The 25,861-nt window shown below is 44.0% G+C and overlaps 1 protein-coding gene across 1 annotated transcript in view; it reads left to right on the top strand.

The window, feature by feature from the left end:
• Positions 1-25,861, top strand: part of COL17A1 (collagen type XVII alpha 1 chain) — a 189,336-nt gene that overhangs the window by 37,927 nt on the left and 125,548 nt on the right. The window contains exons 7-13 of the mRNA XM_086922741.1: positions 2,278-2,313; positions 15,812-15,859; positions 18,643-18,786; positions 20,911-21,066; positions 22,017-22,088; positions 24,160-24,234; positions 25,057-25,125. Coding sequence (XP_086778867.1) covers positions 2,278-2,313; positions 15,812-15,859; positions 18,643-18,786; positions 20,911-21,066; positions 22,017-22,088; positions 24,160-24,234; positions 25,057-25,125 — 600 coding nt within the window. The remainder of the gene's footprint in view (positions 1-2,277; positions 2,314-15,811; positions 15,860-18,642; positions 18,787-20,910; positions 21,067-22,016; positions 22,089-24,159; positions 24,235-25,056; positions 25,126-25,861) is intronic.

Raw genomic sequence — 25,861 nt, 5'->3', positions numbered from 1 at the left:
TAAAAATCAGTGCCATTCATTCATTCAAAATACTTTATTTGGTAGTTCATACCATCAAAGTATGCAAAATACATCAAGAACAATTTTCGTTTGAAAATAAAATCCTAAAACAATAGGTTAAAACATGATAAAACACAGAAATCAGCAATAATCTCTCACATGTCAAAAAACATCCTATAGCACATTGAAATACTAAAATTATTTAGAATATATGCTTTAAAATGTTATTAACAATTACCCATATCATTTATTGCTTGTACTGGGAGCACTAAACAACTACACATACCTCATCTAAATGTTAATCTTACAACCTTCTCTCGTTCATACCAGACATTAAGAAGAAAGCGACTTACTGAAAAAACAATGGGTTCTGGTGTGTCTGTTCTCAGTATGTACACAGCCAGCTGGTACTGTGTATCCCCTAGATTCAAGCACATTGGCTGAAGCCATTTATGCCGTAGGTCATGGTAACCAGGACATACCATTAAAATGTGATCCAATGACTGTGGACCCAATTCACGTACTGGGCATAAAACAGAAGCTTGACTGTTATTCCAGGTGCTGCTAAAAGTTCTCAAGGGCATTACGGCATGCCTTGCTCACCCACATTACCAGTAAATCCACACTCCCGGAGGCCTCTCCCTTGGAGGATAGATTGCTTGATGGCCACCTCCCCGAGAAATCCATCTCCCTGATCTACAAAAAGCTGATCAATAATATGGCAGATCCACTACAATCGTTGAAGGAGACCTGGGTTAGAGATGGATTAGAATTGGATGCCTAAGACTGGCAGGTGGCGGTCTCCTCCCCGAGAGAAGTAGCAGTCCAGGCACGGCTACGGTTGATACAACTCAAAATACTCCATAGGATTTACATCACAGGGCTGGGCTTGGTGCGCATGGGCAGAGCAGAAAATGGGGAGTGCAGACGTGGGTGCAGGGAGATCGGCACATTTATGCATATCTTATGGATCTGTGTGCACATGCAGTTATATTGGCAAGCCATACATCACACCCTACGGGAGGTACTCCATATCGACCAGCGGCCGAGGCTCGCAGGTGCCTTCTAAACATTTGAGAACCCACCGATCTCACCTCTCATACTACACAATGGGCCACTCTGGCACTAAAGAATGCGAAACTGAATTTTGCACAGCACTGGGGGGCCCGTCAGTCACCTACACTGGGAAAGTGGAAGGAGGACCTATATTGGTGTATGTTCAGGTAGAAGTCGGTCTATGTAGCATGAGGGTGCCCTGGGAAATGGAATAGAGTGTGGGGGCCTTGGAACCAATACAGAGGCGATATCTGCACTCCAACGGTTCCTTTGCATGACGCTGAGACTCTCGAGACCCCTTGATTTATCAAGTATTGTAAAATGCTATTTGATTAACTGTGTACCAGATTGTAAGTTTGATATTGACAATGTCTCTTGCTCGTGTATTACAAAGGTGAATTTTGTCGATGGTGTTTAATAAAAAGATTTAATTTTAAAAAAGTTCTCAAGGGCAAACAGCTATAACCAAACCTTAAGGAAAGGCATTTAGCAAGAGGGGTGTGGGGAAGGGGGGGGAGTACAGTATCCAAGTGATGCTCAAATGCCGGGGCAGTTTTGGTCTCAAGGAACCTATCAGTCAGGTGGCCCAGGTGACCCTTTCTGAGTTGGCACTCAGACAGTTAGTGCCAGTGTGCTGATTTTAGGACCTGCCTGTCTACCATGCGAATTTGTTCAGGGGTATCCCAGAGTTTTATTAACTTCAGCTTTTTGCACCAATTATAGATAAACCTCAACTAGGGAACCTTTAAGGCATGATCCATTCCTATGAGGTAGCGTATACACTCTCTATAGTCAAGCAGTTCTGGTGTCGTAAGGCCCGCTGCAAATGTATGGAGGGAAGTCGATGTACATATGGCAAAGAAGACTCTATTTGAAAAAGTGCAATTACGCGTGATCAGCTTCCACAAAATAACTGACATGAAGGAGGGATCTATACAGACGTAGCATGGAATTTAAATGTTGAAAATGTCCCATCTTCCTTTTTTGAAGACTCAAAAATAAATGTGATAACGGTTGGGAAGATGAATAATAAATAAACAAGCAGGGTAAGGTGCACATGGGAAAGGTTAAAAACGAATGAAACTTGGGAGCCAAGCTTACTTTGGCCATTTTGTTTAAAGATCCCTCACGCTGCTCTTTTCAGATGCATGCGCTGTGCTGTTGGTTTTTCGAGGCCTGCTCCTTCTCTTGATGCTCATTCTGTTTTATTTCTCTTCACAGCATCTTCCAACACCAGGGGAAGAACCCAAAGCAGAGGTGAGACTTCTTGCCTATCACTAACTTGAGTGGTTTTCCCCGGTTGCAGGCCTGGGGCGTGTGTGAGGTTATTTCTAAAGTAGATGCTGATGCGTTATTTTTGCACTCATCCCTTTGTCGTCAGTAGCTGACCTCACGCCACACCCTCCTCCCCCTACACCGACTCTCAGAGGACATCGGTCAGGTTCAAGATGGAGCTGCTGAGAGCCTTTGATGGCCTGCAAGTTCCAAATCACATGTCCTTCGTCTCTGTTGCTTGCTCTGCTCTACGCAGAGATCCTCCTGTCAGCCCCCATTCAGAGAAACCAAGTTTTGCCAGTGCTTCATTTGTAAAAGAATAAGTGCCAGGGCTCTCGTCAGGAGGCCACTGTAGCTTGCACCACATATTGCCCCTGCCATGATGCCACTGATATTAAAAACACAAATATTAACCATCACACAACTTCAAATGTAACGATTCTGACTATTTCAGACTCCCAAACTATAAGAATGGCTTGGATGGCAGATAATAGTAATTTTTAATGTATATTGAGTTATAAAGTAACTGTTGTGGTCATCTTTACGCGCTACCTTGTGGCAAACGGTCACTAGCGCTGGTGTTGTCAATTAAGTGCCAGTACCCAGCACCGGAAACCACAGGGTCAAATTAAGCACTGGGTTTTCCAGAATGTAAACAGCATTCTAAGGTACTGCTGACACTTTAATCCAAATCGGTGAAATGTTTTTCAAGTATATTACAATAGGGGTTATGTTGGGGATCGATAAAGATTTCTTAAGACTGCAGCAGTAATTGAGGGTGCTGTTAAATCCACCGATTTCTGGAGGAAATGCTAAATCTGAACTGAAGTTCCTCCCCATTTGAGTTTACGATGAAAAACTCCTTCAGTGGACTGAGCGAAGGGCGCTTCCTCCAAAAACAGATGAATTTTCTATTACCATCTGGATGTTTACAGTTGTTTTTCTTATTTAGGGCCCATGTTTAAGGCAGAGATACTGCTCTCTGTTAAGCTACAGTACTATTTATAAAAAACAAAGTACAAGTAATTTGATGCTGAGACATTCTTAATGCAATATTGAACAAGTAGCATCTTGATCCAGGGCGCATTTAAGCAACAGCGATGCTTGAAGCACCTGCACTGGTTTGCGCAAAGTCTTTGATTCTAAGCAGCATTACAACCTAAGCAGAATAAGGACGTCACTTAAAGGAAGTTTGCTGTTAAAGGGCCAACCTCCAAAAATTGGTGGATTCCCTGTCAGCTATCCTCTTCTCCCTGTAGCATTTAGAGCGTGTGGGAGAGCAGTTATGGTCAATGTCAGCTCTGGGAGTGGGGAAAAAACCCTAACATTCATGGAAATGCCAGCATCGAGTGGTGGGCATGGCATTGAAAGGCTTGCCCTATTTAGAGCGAGACATCAGATGTAATATCCACTGTGTCCTGACTAAGACGGTCATCAACAGCAGGTCCCTGACAGGAAGAAGCAAGTGATGTCTACCTCGCACTGGAAGAAAACTCTCTGGGGCAGATTTATGTTGGTAATGTGCCACATTTGCGTCACGCAACTGCGGCGTAAATGTGGCGCATCCCTACGACCCATTTACAATGTGATGCATCTAGGCAGATGCGTCACGTTGTAAAGCCCTGCGCCACTTGTGGGCGTTCCGGCGCAGGGTGGGCGTTCCGGGGCAGGTGCGCCTCGCAAAAGTGGCTTAGTGAAATCTATAAGATTTCACTCAGTCACTTTCAGGCCAATGCTGCGTCAAAACCCGGCGCCTGCTTGAAGCAGGCGTAAGGCTTGACGCAGCATTGGACAGATAGGGCACCCCGAGCCTAGCTGGAGCTGCGTCGCGCTTGCGACGCAACTCCAGCAATGCGCCACCTTTACCGCACAGATGCGTCACACATCTGTGCCGTTTTTGCACCATGGTGCGCCGCATTGTAAATGCGGCGCACCATGGGTGGCGGAGCAGCGGCGCAAAATAACTGGCGCATCCCTGGGGATGCACCAGTTATCATAAATCTGCCCCTCTGTGTGTCAGGGACGCCAGGTTTGTTGGGCTGGATTTGGAAATGTAAAAAAATGCTCGCTTGTCTATCATATGGTCATCACATAGTGGCCAACCGGCATTCTCATTTTTTTCTGAAAGGGCTTCCCTATGCAGACTCCTTGAGAAACATTGAATATGGTGGGTGGTGGGTGGTTGAGTTGGTAGGGCTTAGAGGACACTCTCAGGCTGAATTGTGCACTGGTACTCTCTGCATACCCTCTTCACAAGGGAATGGTAATGTTGAATATTCTTTTGTTTACAAAAATGCAGGACCCTTTTTCCACTATTTTTACCAAAGTTCTGTTTCTCTATAAATCGCTTTATTTTTAGGCCGAGCCTACCAGATAGCACAAGCTGTCTGTTTGTAAAATATATATTATGACCTTACCATGAACATACAGGGACTTGCAGCCCAACCATTGCTTACCATTAGTTGGATTTACTGTCACTCTTATTTCCTTGCTATTTAGTGGATGGCTTTCCTTGTTTAGCCTGTCCGTCTTCTGTTGTCCCTCCTCTTGAGCATAGCCTTTTTACTATCTCTGACTGACTGGCTTCTGTGCCTCCTCTGCTTACTTTTAGGGAACGATTCAGAAAAGGGGGTGGTGATTAACAGAGTGTCTGAATTAAGCAGACCACTCTTACCCAGTCCAAAGATCAGGGCTTGATCCATCACCATTATTTATCTCACTGCACCATCCCAGCTCAGAACCTGGCTATATGCAAATCAGTCTGTCCCTGGCCCAGTGCATCATGGGAACAGGGCAGACTAAACTACCAAGCCAATTCTTCACCAGAAAGGAGACAAGCTACCGGGGACCGGTTTCTGGCATTTCAGCCTTCTTCGGCCCGGCTTGCTTGAATCCTGATGGTGCAGTGAGAAAGGGACTCATGTCTGAGCATACCCTGCCACACCTATAGTGGCCAAAAACGATTCAGAAAAGGGGGTGGTGATGAACAGAGTGTCTGAATTAAGCAGACCACTCTTACCCAGTCCAAAGATCAGGGCTTGATCCATCACCGTTATTTATCTCACTGCACCATCCCAGCTCAGAACCTGGCTATATGCAAATCAGTCTGTCCCTGGCCCAGTGCATCATGGGAACAGGGCAGACTAAACTACCAAGCCAATTCTTCACCAGAAAGGAGACAAGCTACCGGGGGCCGGTTTCTGGCATTTCAGCCTTCTTCGGCCCGGCTTGCTTGAATCCTGATGGTGCAGTGAGAAAGGGACTCATGTCTGAGCATACCCTGCCACACCTATAGTGGCCAAAAACGATTCAGAAAAGGGGGTGGTGATGAACAGAGTGTCTGAATTAAGCAGACCACTCTTACCCAGTCCAAAGATCAGGGCTTGATCCATCACCGTTATTTATCTCACTGCACCATCCCAGCTCAGAACCTGGCTATATGCAAATCAGTCTGTCCCTGGCCCAGTGCATCATGGGAACAGGGCAGACTAAACTACCAAGCCAATTCTTCACCAGAAAGGAGACAAGCTAGCCTTTTTACTATCTCTGACTGACTGGCTTCTGTGCCTCCTCTGCTTACTTTTAGGGAACGATTCAGAAAAGGGGGTGGTGATTAACAGAGTGTCTGAATTAAGCAGACCACTCTTACCCAGTCCAAAGATCAGGGCTTGATCCATCACCATTATTTATCTCACTGCACCATCCCAGCTCAGAACCTGGCTATATGCAAATCAGTCTGTCCCTGGCCCAGTGCATCATGGGAACAGGGCAGACTAAACTACCAAGCCAATTCTTCACCAGAAAGGAGACAAGCTACCGGGGACCGGTTTCTGGCATTTCAGCCTTCTTCGGCCCGGCTTGCTTGAATCCTGATGGTGCAGTGAGAAAGGGACTCATGTCTGAGCATACCCTGCCACACCTATAGTGGCCAAAAACGATTCAGAAAAGGGGGTGGTGATGAACAGAGTGTCTGAATTAAGCAGACCACTCTTACCCAGTCCAAAGATCAGGGCTTGATCCATCACCGTTATTTATCTCACTGCACCATCCCAGCTCAGAACCTGGCTATATGCAAATCAGTCTGTCCCTGGCCCAGTGCATCATGGGAACAGGGCAGACTAAACTACCAAGCCAATTCTTCACCAGAAAGGAGACAAGCTACCGGGGGCCGGTTTCTGGCATTTCAGCCTTCTTCGGCCCGGCTTGCTTGAATCCTGATGGTGCAGTGAGAAAGGGACTCATGTCTGAGCATACCCTGCCACACCTATAGTGGCCAAAAACGATTCAGAAAAGGGGGTGGTGATGAACAGAGTGTCTGAATTAAGCAGACCACTCTTACCCAGTCCAAAGATCAGGGCTTGATCCATCACCGTTATTTATCTCACTGCACCATCCCAGCTCAGAACCTGGCTATATGCAAATCAGTCTGTCCCTGGCCCAGTGCATCATGGGAACAGGGCAGACTAAACTACCAAGCCAATTCTTCACCAGAAAGGAGACAAGCTAGCCTTTTTACTATCTCTGACTGACTGGCTTCTGTGCCTCCTCTGCTTACTTTTAGGGAACGGCTATTTTCTTTTTGTTTAACACTCCTTGAGAGCGCATGTGTTTTCCTGTTGCCTCCCTCATGTGCTTTGCCCCCTTCTCATCAATCTCTCGCACCCATGTACTTCTGCTCCCCACCTACACTTGTGTTGCACACTCACCCCTGTGTGTGCTTCTTCTGCGCTCCACGCTATTTTATTTCACCCATATTCTCTTCCTTATGTTGCCTATCTCCCACACCCCCTTGTTGCTTCACCCCACCACCCAGGTTGCTGCACCTGCTGCCCCCTGTCCCCAACCTATTCCAAAAACTCCTGATCCATTCATTTTTAAAAAACACACACAAAAACACTTTCACTCTAGTTTCTTGCACACTGTTTTCTATATTTACCGATCCTTCTCAGATGAGTAAATAAATAAAAGAGCCCATGCCCTTTTCTAGGCATGTGCATTTGTGTTGAATGCGTTCAAGCACCCACAAAATGACGTGGCAGCCACCGTCATTGTATTTTTTTTTTTATGAAACATTCTGCACAGCAACCGCAATGCTGTACAGCATGACTAAAAACATTAAACATTGCAGGCGAGACCTATTGGTTGTGTCAATGTTTTTGCCAAAATTCCTTCCAATATTTGCTGATTTTGTGAATTCACGTTGAATTTTAGGAAGGTTTGTCCTAGTCTGATCCGCATGTCATACTGTTGCTTTACATTTTTATTCCCATATGCATAATGCAAACACGAGTTTAGCTCGAACACAGAGACTAAACACAAAAAAACAAAAATACAAAATGGCCACTTGTTATTTGTAGCAAATGACGAAAAGATTTAAAATCATTAGTGATGGAAAAAATAAGAAAACACAAGTGGAGTAGTGATGTCCTGTAAACTCATTAGGTCAGCAGCTATTAAATGAAACTGTGCCAAACCATTGAAGAATAATGAAAAGTGATTTGTTGATAAATAGAGCTCTAGCAACAAACAAACAAAAAGATTGAAACAAGGATTTTTGCAAAAACGTTTTGAAAAGTGAAAACTTAATTTGCGCTATGTCATTTGGTTTAAGCATGCAGTTTTGTTTTTAGAGAGTGCGCTTTCAGTTCAAGTTTGCTTCTTTGAAGTACGGACTTCTTTTTTTAAAACGAGTCTCACACCTCTCTTTCAGCAAAACTTCTCAATGCCTAGAGATCATCATTTTTTCCAGGCTGCGTGCTCATTTTTGTTGGGTGTTCCATGTTGATGCAAAGACATGCTTTCAAAAATAAATTTCATCACTGCCTGCAATAGCTGCAATATGTCAATTTATGCAGCAAGTACAGAGTTACAAAAAGAAGGAGCTCTTGGCGATTGAAAAGAAAGCCTTTTTATCGTGACAATAGCATTTGGACACCGTTTTCAATATAGGAAGGCCGGATGGTGTTCAACACCTTCACGTGAGCGCCACCTCGTGGAATTAAGGAACCATGCATGATACAGACGTCTCTGCATTTTCCTTGCTTGCATTATGGAGAGGAGGACGGGGGGCTGGTTACAACAGTTTTTCTAAAACTCTGGATGAGACCTCGCTGATCAGCATACAAAAAAAGTTTCGAAAGTTTAGCCCCCACTACTTCATGTATTGCCCTTTCAGTGGGTGTGGATTAGGAGTGTGGCGAACAAGACTCAGACTCGGGGTAATAAGCATGAAGACGTGTGATAGGAGATGTTGCTGGGTTGTTGATGGTTAATGCTTTGCGATGTACAGTGCTACAGACAGCTCAGTCTTCAACTCTTTTGTAAATTGGCGCAGGATTGGGGCGGTCCTGAGGGATATGAGGATGTTGTTCCAGATCCTGGCTGGGTGCATAGCCTGCTGCCTTGCATTTTCGTGTTTGCATTACTTAGTCTTCAGTATGATTCTGTCTTGGCTGCTAGTGTGACGGGAACCACCAAAGATCGTGAGCTTCTTTGCAAAATAAGCGGGGTGTTGGTTATGGTGGTTCTGTAAATGATGCAGCTGGTTTGGACGAATGGTGCAGGCAGGGCCGGCTCTAGGCATGTGCAAGCTGTGCACCTGCACAGGGCCACCAAACCCCAGGGGCCACCACGCCAATATATATCCTTAATATATTAATCCTCTGAGGATGGATACATATTTGCGTGGTGGCCCCTGGCAGGGATTTGGCGGCCTCTGGCTCTGTTCCACTACTAAACACCCAGACCCCCTCCCCTCTTTACTGGCCTGCGCGCTCCGCCCCGCCCGGACCACCTCTTCCGGGCCCCCTACCTACGCTCTTTGCCCAGGGCCACCATGAGCCTAGAGCCGGCCCTGGTGCAGGCCAGCAAGGGGAGCCAATGGAGTACCATCGAGATGGTATGATGTGACCATATTTCTTCTGAGACGTGCTGTAGAATGTAGGATACCATTAGGGGATACCAAGATGGAGTCTGGAAGGCCGTGAGACATGGGGTTACCACCATCCAGATGCAAGAGTACATGGGTTTGAACAGCAGCAGTTCTAAAGTCACCTTCTGAAAGAAACAGTTTCCCTTTCTTTAGGCAAGAGAGCTGGTACCGGGTAGTCTTTGTGTTTTTTGACAATGTGCCTTGCAGGTGAGGTTGGTGGCCAGGGTGAATCCAAGTGACTTGGCATTCGTTGAAAGTTTAGAGTTCAAAGTTACCAAGGTTCTTGTCATTTAGTCAAGTTTGTACTGTTTCTTATTTGTTTTATTAGCAAATAACATTAATTTAGTTTTGGTTGGTTTGAGCTTTAGTTAGCCACTGGACATGCAAATCTGTATAATGTGCAGGCAGTGTTTGAGGCATTAGTTGTCTGACGCAGACAAGACTTTCAAGTATAGCTGTGTATCATTGGCATATTGGCGAAGCATGATGCTGTTATCTGTAAGAAGAGCTGCATGTAGCGTTTGGAAGTGAAAGGAGACAGGATGGGGCCCTTGAGTACTCCACAGGTGATAGGGATCTTATGGGAACTGGGGGTGTACCTGTGAAATGGGCGAGCTGGGCCCAGGCCTAGAGTACGAATTTTCAGAGGGGTGCAAGGAGCTGTCAGCATTAAGGTTATGCAGGCACTGGTTTCAACAACCCACTGCTTTCTTGCATTCCCATCTCCTCTCACACCCTGCTAACGCACACTATTTATTAACCCCCACCAACAAACAACTTGGCACCAGTGGGAGATGCTAAGTCAGGTGAGTGGGGGGTGGTGCAGATATGTGTACAGAGGCCAATCACTACTCTGAAGCAATCAACCAGGGGCTAACCTCTGAACCCTAAAAGGGCTCCCCACTGCCTCATTTTCTTAGCTAGCAGCGAGGGCCCCAAATTTCATCCCGCCCAGGGCGCTACCCTGGCAAAGGCCAACTCTGAATCCGTTTCTAGACCCGAGGTGCGTATGAGTGTGGGAAGGTCAACTGTGTCGAAGGTAGCTGAGGTGCAGAAATATCAGGAGCAGGGGTCATCTTCATCTGTGGTCAAGAGAGCATAGCCTACAATGTGTTAGGTAGAGATCTCTGTGCTGAAATGCAATCTGAAGCCTGAAGGCTGGTAGACGTGCAAGAGATGGTTATCACTGATGTGATCTTTGAGTTAAATATAGACTGCTTTTTCAATGATCTTGCGATGAATGATAGGCGAGTGATGAGCTGGAAGATGGTGAGCTTGTTAGGATCTAGTGTACGTTTCTTTAGGAGTGTAAACATCTGGCCTTTCGTATGAGCTTCTGAGATGATGCCCTGAGTGAGGGAAGCATTGAAGTGACTAAGGGTGAGAGAGTATCCCCAGAGAGAACTTTAATATATAGCGCGAGGGTAAGACATCATCTTAATAGGAAGTGGCTTTGAGGTAGTTGAGTAAGTCAGCAAGACATAAGGTTCTGAAGACTGACCCTTGCATGATTCTATGGGAATGGCTGGGAGTAAGAGATTAAGCAGGCTGCGTGTTGTTGAGTTAGTGGTGGATCTGTGTTTTACCACAACAATCTCTGGATGCTGAGTTTATGAATGTGATTAACGAAAGCAATTGAAATCATAAAGTGCCAGCACTCACTACATGAGCCGCCAAACCCCCCAAATAATCTCCGTTTTATCCCCACCTACAATTGATAAGGGAAAAGAAACGGTTAAATGGAAGCCGATGTTGCAACATGTATATGTCTCTCAGATGTGCTTCTTTAAATTCCGCCCATGAAGTGGGTATGCCTCTCATTAAGCAGCTCTGGTTTGTACCCAGCAAGTGAACACACTTTGTTTGGTAGCTGAAGTTATAGCAAAACAAATCCATTTACTTAGTGTTGAGGAAGAGGGATGCTTTACTTGTTCTAAAACTGTAATTGGTGCCTCCTGGCTCTTAAGAATGGAAACTGCTAAGCCTAGCAAATCCCATCTCCTAAATTACCAGAATTAGACTAGAAGTGTCTGTAGATCACTTTTCAAAGTCACCAGTGCCTAGAGTAACTCTTCTTGCATTTCAGGTCTTCTAGACTGTTGAATTCATAAAACCACACTAGTTGATCAGTCTAATGCAAACCTCTCGAGAGCCAAGCTCCCAGCGAAGATGGCTGAGATTTGACTGACACAGAGACGGAAACAGTAGTAGGGATGAGAAGACTGGAATGATTCAGGGAGGACAGCATGCTAGTTGAACTGGGTACCACTGACATCTTGGTAAACAAGACACCTCAACCAACATTCTGCCCACTCACTGTGAAGTTTCCGAAAATCCCTTGGATTTAGAGGAAAGGGGAAAGGCATATAGAAATTCTCAAGGCCAGGAAATTGACAGGACATCCTTCCCCCATACACTTGGAGATTAAATAAGAGAGCACATTCTCTGACGTAGAGCACTGGTCTCAGCCAAAAACAGATCAATCCATGGTTGACTGTAAGGGAGACAATCTTTTGAAATTACAAAGGACATAAACTGATCGTTACCAAAGAAAGGCTTAACCTATGCTGATTGGCATTCCTCAGAAAAAAAGATACAGTAATTAGCCAATCATCCTAATAAGGAAACAATTTGATTCCCTTGGAATGGAGTAAAGCCATCATTGGAGCAAAACTTTAGTAATTGCCCTTGAAGCTGACAAGAGGCTGAGGTGGAGAAGTGTGAACTGATAATGCTGATTGAGGACTCAGAATCAAGGAAAACTTTGCAGCTGTTTATGGACCGGCACTACTTAATTTGAGCCGGTGGTTTTTGGTGATTTGCACCAGCGCTTTTATTGTCAACGCCTGCTCTTAAAACAGCCTGCCACAAGGTGGCGCTCTTTGGATAATTTTGTGAGGAAAACAACAAGAGTTAATTAATGATTAAATATACATTAAAACCACTAATACCTGCCAGACAAAGCTATACAAATAACATGGGCAGCATGCATTAGTCATTTTAATGTATATTTAAAGTCTGAATTGTCACACTTGTATGAGTGTGATAGTTAGTTGTGATGGTACTGTCATTAGCAGCTCTGGCAGGGGCAGCTTGTGATGCAAACTGTAGTAACCTCCTGACAAGGACCCTGGCACTTCAATTACTGTGGATCGAGATGTGAAGATAAGCATTCTTCAGATCCAGTAATACCGTGTAGTTCCCAGGAAGGGTCAGCGTGAAAATGGACGGGAGAGTCACCATTTTGAATAACACCACGGGAAATGAAGCAGTTGCAATCCTTCAGATCCAGGGCTGCACAGAACCCCCTGATTCGTTTAGGAACGGGATGTAATTCCCTAACTTTGATTTGTAAAGCTCGGCATCGTTGGGTCTCGTCTATGAGAGGTCGAAGAGGCTGGGCAAAAAAGGGGCAAAAAATCACTTCAGGGTGGTGAAGGCTTAAATGGTTTTTTGAGGAGGAAGGCAAAGAGGAAGACGATGATGGCGTTTTTCTTTCCAGGTGCTGCAGGGGTGGAGGAAGAAAGTTTGCTGAATTCAGTCATAGCGGTTCACTCTTATACAATGAGAGAGATTCTCACAGCCATGCAACTATACCTGCTTATTATGCACAGATAGAATGTTCATACGTGACACTCAGCAGGCCCTGTTATTACGTATGTGAATTGCAGTTTGTGGGAGGACCAGCCGGGCAGCGTATGGCTACTCAGCTCATTCCTCTATGCATATGTATGAGACAGGTGTGTCCTTGACATTCACTTAGTCTGTTGGCCCGCCCACTTCGTAGGAGCAGCAATGGCCCCCAGGTGCCTTGCCCATACCGTTCCAACATGGCCTCCAGGTGCTCTGTGCTTTCATCTGCTCGTTCCCCTGTTGCCATGTACCTGCTCTTTCACCTGCGCCAAATTGGAATGTCCATTAAGGTGCACATAGTAGTGCATTTTTACTGGCATTAGCGATGCACTTTTATTGATTTACTCTATCGCTAAAGGAAGGGCCATTGTTGCGGAACCGTGCATTGTGCTCTGCTTGGAATGTGATTAATGCCCCGTATACTTTATTTGACACTCATGCATTTTTTAGCAATTTTATTTCAGTTTGCTCACAGAGCGGAAACTGTATCATCAAAGAGTGGTTTGATGTGTATTTCTTTGTGTCTGGCCTTCTGGTCAACTCTGACCCCTGAAAGCACCCGGTCTCCGTTACACCTGCATAAAATGATATGAAGGTCGAGGGATCAAGCTACAGCTTATGTGTCCCTCTGAAAGGCCCGTCTGTCAGTCATTCTTCCGGGGGCGCGTGCTTTTCATTATCTTCTCTCCGACGTGTCAGCGCGTACCATTGTCCAGTCCGGCGGGGGGCGGTGCTACCGTTCATCTTCTGTGTTTGACCATTCACAAAGAACGTGAGACAAATATTGCGTTACACTTTCCATTCTCGTGCCCGTGTTAATAGTTTCAATCATACTGATGATCGAAAATCCAGTGAATAAAGACACTGCACCAACAAGAGAAACACCGCTGCCTCGTGAGTTTAAAGTGTAAGCATTCCTTAATTTAGAGCATTGGAAAAAGTCAGACACTGATGCTATCTTTTAAGATACAACTATGCTCTGGACAAGCAGCCCCCTCCCCCTTCCCCCCTCCAAGCTGAAATAGTTTCATTTCATGAGGGAGGTTGTTCTGTTTGCGGCCCAGAGCACTACAGAAAGGCATTCCCCTGGTTCTCTAATCCACCAATAGGAATGTCAGAACATCCATAATATTGACAACTAAAATATCGACTGACATAAATATCGAGCCCTAAATGTCGTTTGCAAACATTTCAATCCATTGCATTGCATCTATATTTTCTATTAACATCATTGGGGGTGATATTTTTCGAAACAATATGGAAGATACGATATTTTTCTCAGGGGATATTTAGGCCACAATATTCTTATACCACACTGGGCTGCGCTCTCCTCTTCCTGCCCGGCTATTCTTAACACACCAGCACACACCATACACTTTGTGGTTCAGTCCATCTCATGAGCCCAAGCCCTCTGGGTGTTTCATCACAAGTGCGAACAAAAACCTTCTGAAAACATGTGAGAAACGGTTCCTATTCCAACACCCCACCCCAATCCCTTCCGCATTGTACCTTTGTCAGAAGGAAGACCTAGATTAAATCCATGCAATGACAATGCTGCTGTGCCAGGGTGGGTGGGGTTGGCGTACCTCTTGGTGACATCCTATATCAATCCGGAAGGTAGCGGGTTGAACCGGCGGTCCACCTCCAGGCACAGCGCTTTCCAGGGAGTGTCAGCGGCTCCTCGCCTCCAGGAGCAGTGATCCGCAGACTCACCTTTCACTGCATTGTTGAGTCTATTGCTGCCCACCTGTAGGGCCTGGGCAGGGATGTTTAAAGGGCTTAGCAGATATCTAATAGGGGTTTACAGGAAACAAAACACTAGGCCGCAATAAAGCTTTTCCAGGTTTTGACAGCATACATTACTTACCAAATATGACTCGTTATTTCGCATGCAATTAGTATGCATGCCATTACTACATAGTTTTTTCTTAGCAAAAACCGTTACTACGCACGTTTTTAATAGTTACACTACTACACTACCCTAAACCCTAAAACACTACCCCAGCACGACCCTACCCCTACTCTCAGTCCATCCCCTTCACTTAAACACTACCCTGCAGGACCCCCTGACACTACCCTAAACCCTAAAACAGTACCCTAAACTACACAAACACTATTACACTACCCTTAATCCTAAAACACTACCCCAGCACGGCCATGCCCCTACCCCCTTGTCCATCCCATACACTGAAACACTACCCTGCATAACCCCCTGACACAACCCTAAACTCTAAAACACTAGCCTACACTACACTAACACTACAACACTACTCTAAACCCTAAAACACTACCCTAAACACGACCCTGCCCCTACTCCCAGTTCTGCCCCTACACACAAAAACTTCCCTACACGACCCCCTGACACTTCCCTAAACCCTAATACACTATCCTACTCCACACAAACACTACCACAGTACCCTAAACCATAAAACAAAATACCCTGTCCCTACCCCCAATCCGCTCCCTACACTTAAACACTACCCTGCAAGACCCCCGACACTACCCTACACTACACTACACTACACAAACACCACAACACTACACTAATCCCTAAAACACTAACCCATGCATGACCCTACCCCATCCCCCTCTCCTGTACCTTCACACAAACACTACCCTACACGACCCCCAACGCTACTCCTCAAACACAAACCCTACAAAATTAAACAGTCCCTCTTACCTGTATCTCCTCGGTGAGTGCCCGGAGCAGTCATCGCTGCCTCCTCGACTCCCATATTACTGCGCATGTGTTGTAACAGCGCATGTGAAGTAATAACTTGCATACTAAAGGCGTTGTAACACATGCGTAGTAATGGTACGCGATGTAATGACTGCGTACAAAAGGATTTTTTCACTTACCCAACTCGAGGCATGGTGTAGCTATGAATTAATCATTGGCCTTTTTGTCTTTTTCAGAGAGTGAGATTCGTGTCCGGCTTCAGAGTGCCTCACCATCAGGCAGATGTAAGTATCTGGGATGTTTTTCCCCACAACAACCACTAAATCAAAGCCAGTTACCCTCCTGAGACACAAGCTGCCACTTTGATCGCTTCTGAAGAAGTCAAGGCCTCAACCCGCCACACTGCATGGAGCATCACCTGGCAAATGAGATATAGGCAAGGTGGAGAGTCTGCTGCTTGTATCCTGCTCTAGCTGTAAAGATATGCTGCCATGGGCATTGTGGGTATCATTTCCTCCTGAAGAGTCTGGTGTGTGGCATTTTTTTGCACTAAGTCACTTGGTTACCTCGCGTAATGTGTGGAGGAACATCTAGATGCCCCAATCACAGGGTTTTCCAAACTTAGGTCAATACAATTCTTCCTGTGCTACAAATAAATATCACTATTACAATTGTGACCACATCAGACACGATTACAATAGCAACCACTTTTTTTAGGCTTACCATGTATAAAACCAGATGTACAAAAAGTAGGAATTTGCAATTTCCAAATTGGGATTTTACTGTATCGCAATTAGGAAATCGCAAATCCTCATGTAAGAAAACGTACAACTTCTAATTATCGATTCATAGTGGGTCGCAAATCGACCTACCAGATGAACATTAGTGAGATAGGTTGCAATTTGCAACCCAATAGGAATTTCAGCCATCATAGGGATGGTGGCCTGCTAAGGTCAGCAGACCACCATGTCTGTGGTTGTTTTTAAATAAACAATCTTTTTATTTAAATGCAGTCCATTTTCTTTAAAAGAAAATGGGATATATTTAAACTTTGGAGTTTAAACTTTGAAGTTTAATTTTTGACCAGCAAGCAGTGTCCGTGGGACCACTGCCTGCTTGTAAAAAATATTTTATCAACATTCTCAAAGGGTAAGGGGTCCGCCGAGGACCCTCCCCATATGCGAATGTGTTACCACCACTTTAAAAATGGTAGTACAATATTACTGTTTGAGACCGAAATTCAGTCACAAAACAGTAATACATTCCATACTAATTTGGTATTTGGAAGGGACGTCCAAAATATGCCTCTTGCAAATACCAAATTGCAAATGCAAATTGCAATTGGGTAACAAGTTTCCTAATTGGATTTTGCATGTTATACATCAGAAAAGGCATTTTTTCAGTCGCAAACAGCCTGATTCTGCAAATCTGTCCGTTTGTGACTGGAAAAAGGCTTTGTACTTCTGGCCCTTAGTCACCAAAGAACAACTGGATTACCAACAGTGAGAGCATCGAGCAGGGCAGCAGTAAGAAACTACTTGGAAGGGGTATGGCTGTAAATATAAATGTCAAATACAGATATCAGTTCATATATAGCAGAGTTACTCCTCAGGCATATCAGACTCAGCAGAACTACATGTATGTATGCATATATGTCTGCATATGGTATTTCTATAGGGCAAACCTAGTCAAAAAGCAGCAGAGCGCTGTACAGGGTGAAATACAAGGAAAAAGTAGCTGGTTTGTGGACAGTGTATGTGTTGTGATGAAGTATCTTTTAAGGAGGAGCGTCTTCAACTTTTTCCAAAATTGGAGCAGCGTTAAGGCGGTGCTGATGGATATGGGGATGTTGTTCCAAATCCTGGGTGCATGTGTAGCTAAATTAAAAGACCTGTACAGCATGAGGCATTGGAAGTTGTTACGCCAATCATACATACTCAGAGAGCGGAGACTGCAGATAATATCATAAAAGGCTTAATTTATCAATATCACATTCCTCCCCATGAGCAAAACTATAACAGCCTTTGGAGGAAGTGCTCTCTGTCGTAAGCAAAAAACATCAGGAATAAGTCTCCTCGACTTAGTATTAATTCTTACTCAATTATCAGCTTTAAATATATGAAGCCAATATAATACTTTTGTCTAAAAAAAAATCAGCTTCACAAAATACACACACTGCTATCAAATTAAAAGTTTTAATTTGGATCTTATACTTAATTCCTCCCCAAAAAACTTTGTCATTTGCTGAAAAAATAGTTTTGCCTCGAAGTACTAATTTTCAGTTTTAGGAAATACTTATCTCTGGTACACAAGCATCAAAGTTCCAATTCATTTTTATCAGGTACTCGCATGTGCAGTTGACTCACATCACTAGAATCTGTCTCACGTACCATTTTTTCACCATCACTTTACAGGGAGGGTCACTTTAAAGCTAATGGTATCCACAACATCTCAATGGTAATCACCATTGTACTAAGTGTGGGCGCCATAACGCCCAGGTAGCCTACAATATATGGCATATGGATTCCGTAATTATAGAGGTGACAACCATTATGCCAGGAGTGACCACGAATGACCACGATTAGACCAAAGATGCTCACAATATATCCAGGATGGCCAGCATTACAAATACTTGAACTGAAATAAAGGAAGCATTTAAAAAGGAGGGCCCTTTGAGGTGAGGTGGGTGGAAATTCTGATGGTGTCCTACTTTAAAATAAATAAATGAGGAAACAAATAAAATATGAAAAAAACCTCAACTAATATTTTAGATAAAATTGAAATGAGGGAATATTGATATGACACATTGGCGTTGTTTCATACACTACAGCCGCTTCGATTCCAACGTGGGAATAAGATCCCCGGAGATCAGGGTGGGCCATAACTTTAATCTTCCTAATTCTGCTTTCTGTATGAGTCCTTAACTTTGAGTTACACTCTGTTGCCTGGTGGCTGCTCCTGAAACTCATATTGTTTTTATTTTTTTCCTATCCTTTTATCTGATGTAAATTTGCTTTGATTTAGATCATTTAGCACATTATAAATAGAAATTTGCTTTCCCTGCCAGGGACCGAACTAGACGACGTGAAACGCTTGGTGAAGGGCCACAGGTCTTCCAGCATCAGCCCCACTCGTTCCCCATCAAACACGCTCCCTATCCCCAAGAAGGCATCAGTGGAAACAAAGATGGTGACCGAGAGCGCCCATTCAGGTACCAACTGCACGTGTTCAATGTTCATTCAATACTAGTCTTGAAGTGAATGTGTGTTCTGATGTTAGCACTATGTAAAGACCCAGACACTGGCTCCCAGTTGTTTAAGAAACTTGCAATTGTACTCATCAGCGCACTAGTCTGTGATAGCGAAGAGGACACAACAGAAGTCTAGAGCACTTCTAGGAGTAGGGTCCTACCCTTCAATATAGTAGAGACATTTTCTTTTCAAGCCACAAAGGCAGAGCTTAATTAAAAAACAAATGAAGTGCCGGGCCCTTCTCAGAAGGCCACTGCAGCCTGCACCACCCCTACCCTGCCAATGGTGCCAATGGCAGTACCAACATAACACCTAACCATCGCACTCCTACAAGTGTGACAATTCAGACTATTTCAGGCTACACACAGGTATAATAATGGCATGAGAGACAAGTATTATTCATTTTCAATGTATATTGACCTAATAAACACAGTTGTTGTGCTCATCTAAAAATAGGAAAAAGAGCACCACCATGTGGTGGACTGTCACTAGAGCTGGTGCTGACAATTAAGTGCTGGTGCCGAGTACCGGAAATCACCGGCACACATTAAGCACTGCACAAAGGTGTCATTTTGTAATAATGATGTGGTCATATCTTTTTCAAAGAGATCTACTTTGGTTGGTTGCAGGAGGGATTCTTTTATTGAATGGGTGCATTTACATGATACCCAGCATTTTTATAACACTGCTTAAAACACTATCTCTGTCATTCCAGTTAAAGTTTATACCTCCTCTAGTGACTCATAAACACACCACCTGAAACGGAATGCCTGGACTGCAACATGAAACCTAGGGAGCACTCTAAATCTCAAGACATGTCCCATTGCTGTAAAAGTAATATGTGTATTTTACACGGAGGTTGTTTGCCAGCCGTTAATTGTAGAGTACATACCATACGAGGTGCTGAACTCATACTTGCAATGCTGAGATCTCTTGTGGAAAAAGTGGTATTCTTGGTGAGAAGCAAAGTACACTGGGCCAAAGCTCTGAACTCTGTGGTCCCTTGCATCTGCTCAAGAGAGCACTGGCTGTCAGATACTCAGCGAGATGTGTCAAATTTCGTTTTCAACAAGTTAATTCGGGGTCACTTTCTGTCTCATTTACATTATGAGTCGATGTACAGATTGATACAGTGCAGTTTTTGAGTTTTTGTTTATCTCACCCATTACTATTTCTTATAACATTTGATTAGCATAATTTGACTCACTAAAGGGCTGTAGAGCAGAGTTGGACTGGGACAGAAAATAGGGCGCAGCACCAAATGAAAGTGTCCGGCCCCTGATAGCGGATCAGATAGCTAGAAAAATGGCCCACTATTGGAAATCGGGAAAGTTTTGGACCTGTACAGACACACTGTGTAGGTGTTTGCAAAGGATATGAGACTGCATGGATTTGTGTTTGCAGCAGGCAATGTTTGAGGTAATGTCAGGGAAATCAACAGTAAAAGCCTGCCCATTAGACCATAAAGGAGGCCCATGAACAGTCATAAAACCGACCCACACCTTGCCCTGTCAGACCAGCCTTTCTGGCACTATCTGATTGCCTTGTAGACCTGGACAACCATGTTGGAGGGTAATCACCGCATGAATAAACATAAGGAAAGGTAATCTTAGCACAGTACTTGTCTTGAGAGTCTAATAGCCTTCATACTACATGCCGCTGTGAATGATCCGCGTGGCAGTGGGAATGTAGGCACATAACTCCATGAAAGTGTGTTGCACAGCAGAAATTGCAATACATTGCCAAATTTTTGATGGCCCGTGGCATGGATACACACAGTATACATCCATGACTGCTTACAGATGTACACACAACCTATAAATCATTAGAGATGCTGAACTGGTGCAGCACATTGTATTATATACACAGCGGTCACTTTATCTGATAAGGAATGCAAACAGGGTGTCAACTGCGTTAACACTATGTATTACATACACTTCAAAAGACACATTTTAGTGCTAGTTCACTTAAATTCCTAAGTTGGATCACATGCAGAAGGTCCCTCTCACTTACAATAAAATGCCGCAGCGGTGCTGCTTCGTCGGTTGTACTAATACGTCTAACCGTGCTCTTATTCAACACAGTATCAGGAACGTACGATACGACCATCCTGGACGCTGCCCTTCCATCCTATATGTGGACGTCAACCCTGCCGGCCGGAGCCTCCATGAGCGGCTACCACAACAACATGATGCACGGGTCGTCGATGATGAATGCCAACGCCCAGTCAACGGGATCAGGTACACTTGTATTATTTGCAGATTAAAATCCTGGCATTTGATGATCTTGGGTGGCCTGGGTGTGCATCACAGCAGCTCCACACTTTGTTTTCAATGTTAAATGTTAAGAGCGTAGTGTTGATAGGATAAGATACCTACGTTCAAAGCGCTGTCTTGACTAATGATAAATGGACCGTCTTTTGACCCTACTGTTCAAGAAGAACCTCAACCGCGAACCATTAGAGTTCAGCATTAAATGCATAGGTTCTTTGTTTATGATGAAGTCCATTTAAATGAACTAAGAATGACAAAACATTGAGATATTCTAGAATGACGAAAAACCTGTACATATTGATATATAGGAGCAGGTTACAGCAACAGAACCCAGCACCAGAAATGGAAATGGCTCAACTGGCAGCTTGTGTTCATAGACTAAGCGTAGGTGTTTCTCCGTCTGCCATTTCGCTGTACTTTGTAAACCTTCTGTTTACATTGGTAAAAGCTAAGAGAAAGGGGACTTATGGGAAAGATCGAAAGCGAGGCAGAAAGAAGCAGCAATCGTCAGCCTTCAGCTGCAGAGCAGCTACTGCATGCAAATCAGAAAGAGATGAAGATCACAAGAGGAGATAAGAGAATGGAAGATGAGGACATTGGGGTCTCACATAGAAGAAATACCCATGTGAAAGAGAATCTAACATAATAGTGAAGTCCGCAAGATGATTTTTGCCATAAATCCTTTCCTGAATGTCTCATTATTCTTCGTTTCTTTGTTGTTATATAGATCAATGGAGTTCCAAACTATTTGTAGTATTTCTTAGTCGCACCGATGCTCTCCACAGGCATTTACTGTATCATATAGTGACACATATGGCCAGGGTGTCCATTGGATGTATTTGTGTTGCTGGGCTTTCATATGGCTGCTGCTGATTCCCATCTTTTATTTACCTAATCAATGCCTGTTTCTTTTGCAGTATTTGGACTCCCCAATAACCTGGCTCCCAGTAGCCCCACCTTAAGTTCTGGGCTTAACACCTCTTCTACAGGTCAGTGCTGACTTCTGGTATTCATGAAATGTTTCTTCTTTAGAGATTCCTTATGGATCCAGGCAGCAGAGACAGGTCAGATCCGGGAAACCCTTCACCTTTGTGAGACTCTGTCCAGCCCTTGTGGTTTCTGCATAACCAATGTATACTGGGCATTTCTCATGATCTCTCACAGTATCTTAGCTACAGGGTTTTATGTGTCTCTTCGTGACCTTAGCAGAAGTTTGAATAGAGCTCCTAGTTAATAAGTTAACCATCAAAGTTTTATGGGATGGAATTGCTCAATTGTGTCATAAGCATGGACACTGACTATGATGTCATGTTTCTCATTTCCAAGATTCATAATGAAATTTGAAGATTGTGAGATAGATCCAAAAGATATGCATGAAAAATGAGTGAAGCCCAAACTTGAGCTGGGATAGAGGGACTTTAGCAACTCATAACTTTGTGGGGCACTCACCTACTTTGCCTCTGATCTCTTTACACCAATATCAACTTTTGGAAACAGTTAAAGAGCTGATTCTTTAGACCAGGGGTCTACAAACCGGTCCTGGAGGGCCGGATCCATGCCAGATTTTTAAAATAACTACATGTATCTCAATGGGGATATCCCAAAAATCTGGCATGGATCCGGCCCTCCAGGACCGGTTTGGAGACCCCTGCTTTAGACGATAGTGTAAACGTCTACTGCTCAGCTTGAATATGGTATTACAATGTTGGAAGTAGAAGGATACAAAATGTTTAAGATTAGACCAGCAATTATTTGGTCCACTTTTGGCAATGTACACAGAGAGCGCAAGCAGCTCCATCCAACACCCATTGGAGTGTTTTTGTGGTGAGGCACCAAATACACAAAGATGATGGGAGGAATGCTTGCTGTAAGTCTAACTACTGCCAATTGCTCAGGGCAGCATCCCAACACATTGTTCTTTTGCCCACCAAGCCACCTCAGTCTGGACACAGCCACATGCAAATCAGTCTTGACCTACCTTGATTTGGAACAGTCCACCCCAAACTGCTAGGCCAAGTCCTCCCTGAATCAGAAAACCAGAACCCAAGACCCGTTTCACCCTGATCAGGGCTCTTCAGTCGGGGTAGCTTGTTTTCAGTGGACACAAGTGATTGTCAGTGGTTAGACTAACTGCAGTATTCCTCCTATCACATTTTGTGTGTTTATGCAGAGTCACAACACTCAGTGTAAGCATTTCAATCCAAAGCGTCCATGGGACGCTGGGCAGCGTTGGCTCCTACGCAATGGCGGAGGAGCGTCGCCTTACCATCTTAGAGCCAGCAACTGAAAAATGAAACAATATTTTATTATTGCTCTATTTTTCAGCTGCTGGCTGAGCTAGGGTGTGAAGGGAGAGGCCAGGCCGGGCCACGGTATGGAGGTGGAATGATGTGGCATGTGCACTTCTAAGTGCGCATGTCTGTTTCGCTCGTTAAACCAGCACGTTAAGGCCAATCCCTGCCATGCTCCCATGCTATTGGTAATAGCATGAGAGCAGTGCGGGGATTGCACAGGGAGTGTCTGATGCTGTACCCGAGGCAGCCGGCAGCTTCAGGGAAAGTCTTATTTTATTTTAATATCACCCCCTCCAGTGCTCCCCGTCCTGTGCCCCTACACCTGCCCACCACTTTTTGTTTGTGTCGACTGCTGCTGATTCTGGGTGAATATTGTCAGGAGGCAGGAGACTGGCCCCCACTGTTTTTTTCCGCTTGGCCAAGCAATGACAGTGTACTTTGTGCAATCCCTCTGTGTTTGAGCCTTGTGTAGATTAATATGAATTAAAATACCTTCCACCCACCCAGATGACATTCTTGATTACTATTGACAGAAAGGTCTGCCTGGTCAAGAGGAGTAAAAGCTGGGCGATGCTACTTTTGAAAGTATCACACTTTATTATTACATGAACTAACATGTTTGCTTCCAAAATCTGTATTGTTGTTTTGCCCCTAATAGGCTGCCCACCAAATTAAGCTACAAATAATCTGTAATCTTGATTCATGCATTTTGTATCACAAGGGATTCACAAACTTAACATGGCCTCTGATAATCTCCTTCCAACAGTGTTTGGCGTTCAAAACAACCTTGCGTCTGGATATGCCCCAATTAGCAGCAGTTCAGCAGCGACAACGTCCACGGGTGAGTACGTCATCTTCACATGCACTTTAGCATGAGCAGCTTGCCTGCATTGTTCTAATGTGTATTGTAACTGCTTGGTCCACATGTACCCTCTGTGCATTGACACCCTGCAGCAGATCCTTGTAGAGGGCGCCGATAATTATCTGGCCAACATAGTCAGGGAATGAAAGGATCCCGAGCGGTGGGTCCAATTTGTGAATTCCTCTTTCCAAAGCCTTCTCTGTGTGTAGAATAGAGCAATGTGGTCTCAACACCTGAGTTCAAATAATTTCTCATTGGCACTCAGATGGACACAACAATCTAATAGGAAGTGAAATGTTAAGTTTATTGCATCTTTGTCCGTTTTAAGAAAGAATAGCAAATAAAAAAATGGAAACAAAAAAGAAATAAAGTGGTGGTGGTTGAAAGGGGAAGGGGCTTCACTCTCACGCCCTCATCAACAAGCCAGGTAATGTAGAGGTCAGTCTAAAGGTTTAGAGGGTTCTTTACTCTCATCACCTCTAACATCTGGTAAATCTAACTCCAATGAGAGGAGCAGAGTGTTTTTGTTCCACCATATTTTCCAATTTCCAGCTTATTACCTCACTATCTTTGCCTATACCCATTCCCAGAGTTTAAACAGGTTTCTGCAAATCCTTAATGGATCCTCTGTAAACGTAGACAGCCGATATGATCTCACGGACACCCGAAACCTGTTGTAGAGGGTCAACTAAATGTCTGGTCCATGGCGGATGTTTCTACTGACACTGCGATGTGCACCAGAAAGCATATCCCCATGTATTTGCCCCACTTATACGCTCATCCGCATGGTTTCTCTTGCAGTGTATGGAGTACAGAAAAACGTTCCCCAAAGCACCGGTACCATGAGCAGCAGCATGTCTACCTCAGCTGGTAGGTTAACATAACAGATGCAAAACAATTGGTTATGCTATGCAGTTGTCTTGGTGGGCGTGGCTGCAATATCAATCACTGTACTTATATAGCCATTATATTATCAAGGAGATCTTTGAAATTCAGGTTATCTTTAGCATTCATGAACTCCTAACAGAATCTATATCCATTGTCAATTGTTATGATAATAACAAAGTTCTACTTCCATTCATAAAACGCAATATTTCTAATACGTCACTTTTAGTTAGCTAATAAGATTATTAACCCCAACGAGATGTCATGCATTTGTATGTGTGTGTGTGTGTGTGTGAGAGAGAGAGAGAGGGAGATAGAGAGAGAGAAAGAGAACCCCATTTACTATGCAAAAGTACAAAGTTGACTGACTCTAGGATGGGTAATGCAATTCCATGTTCAGACCAGCTGAACTTCTATGTATTCATTTGAGCGTTCATTTCACCACTGTGCGAACATGCTAAGGTGAAAGCAGTGACCACTAAATATTTGGTAGAAAAACACATTTCCAAAATAATTTTTCAGTGAAACTATTTCCATGATTTTTATGGTTTTAATGTATGGTAGGGAAATGATAAAGATGATATTTTTGCTAGAAGCCAAAAATATAAGACAACAAAGTGGTACCATGTATAATAGAAATGGAGTAGTGCATGGATATATGAGGAGAGGGAATAGAAACGGTATTCTCACCTGGATAGGAAAACAAATCTTTCATCAAAAT

Source organism: Lissotriton vulgaris, chromosome 5 (genome assembly GCF_964263255.1).
Source record: "Lissotriton vulgaris chromosome 5, aLisVul1.2, whole genome shotgun sequence".
NCBI lineage: Eukaryota > Metazoa > Chordata > Amphibia > Caudata > Salamandridae > Lissotriton > Lissotriton vulgaris.
The sequence above is the reverse complement of the archived record's forward strand: the minus strand, read 5'-3'. Positions and strand labels throughout refer to the sequence as shown.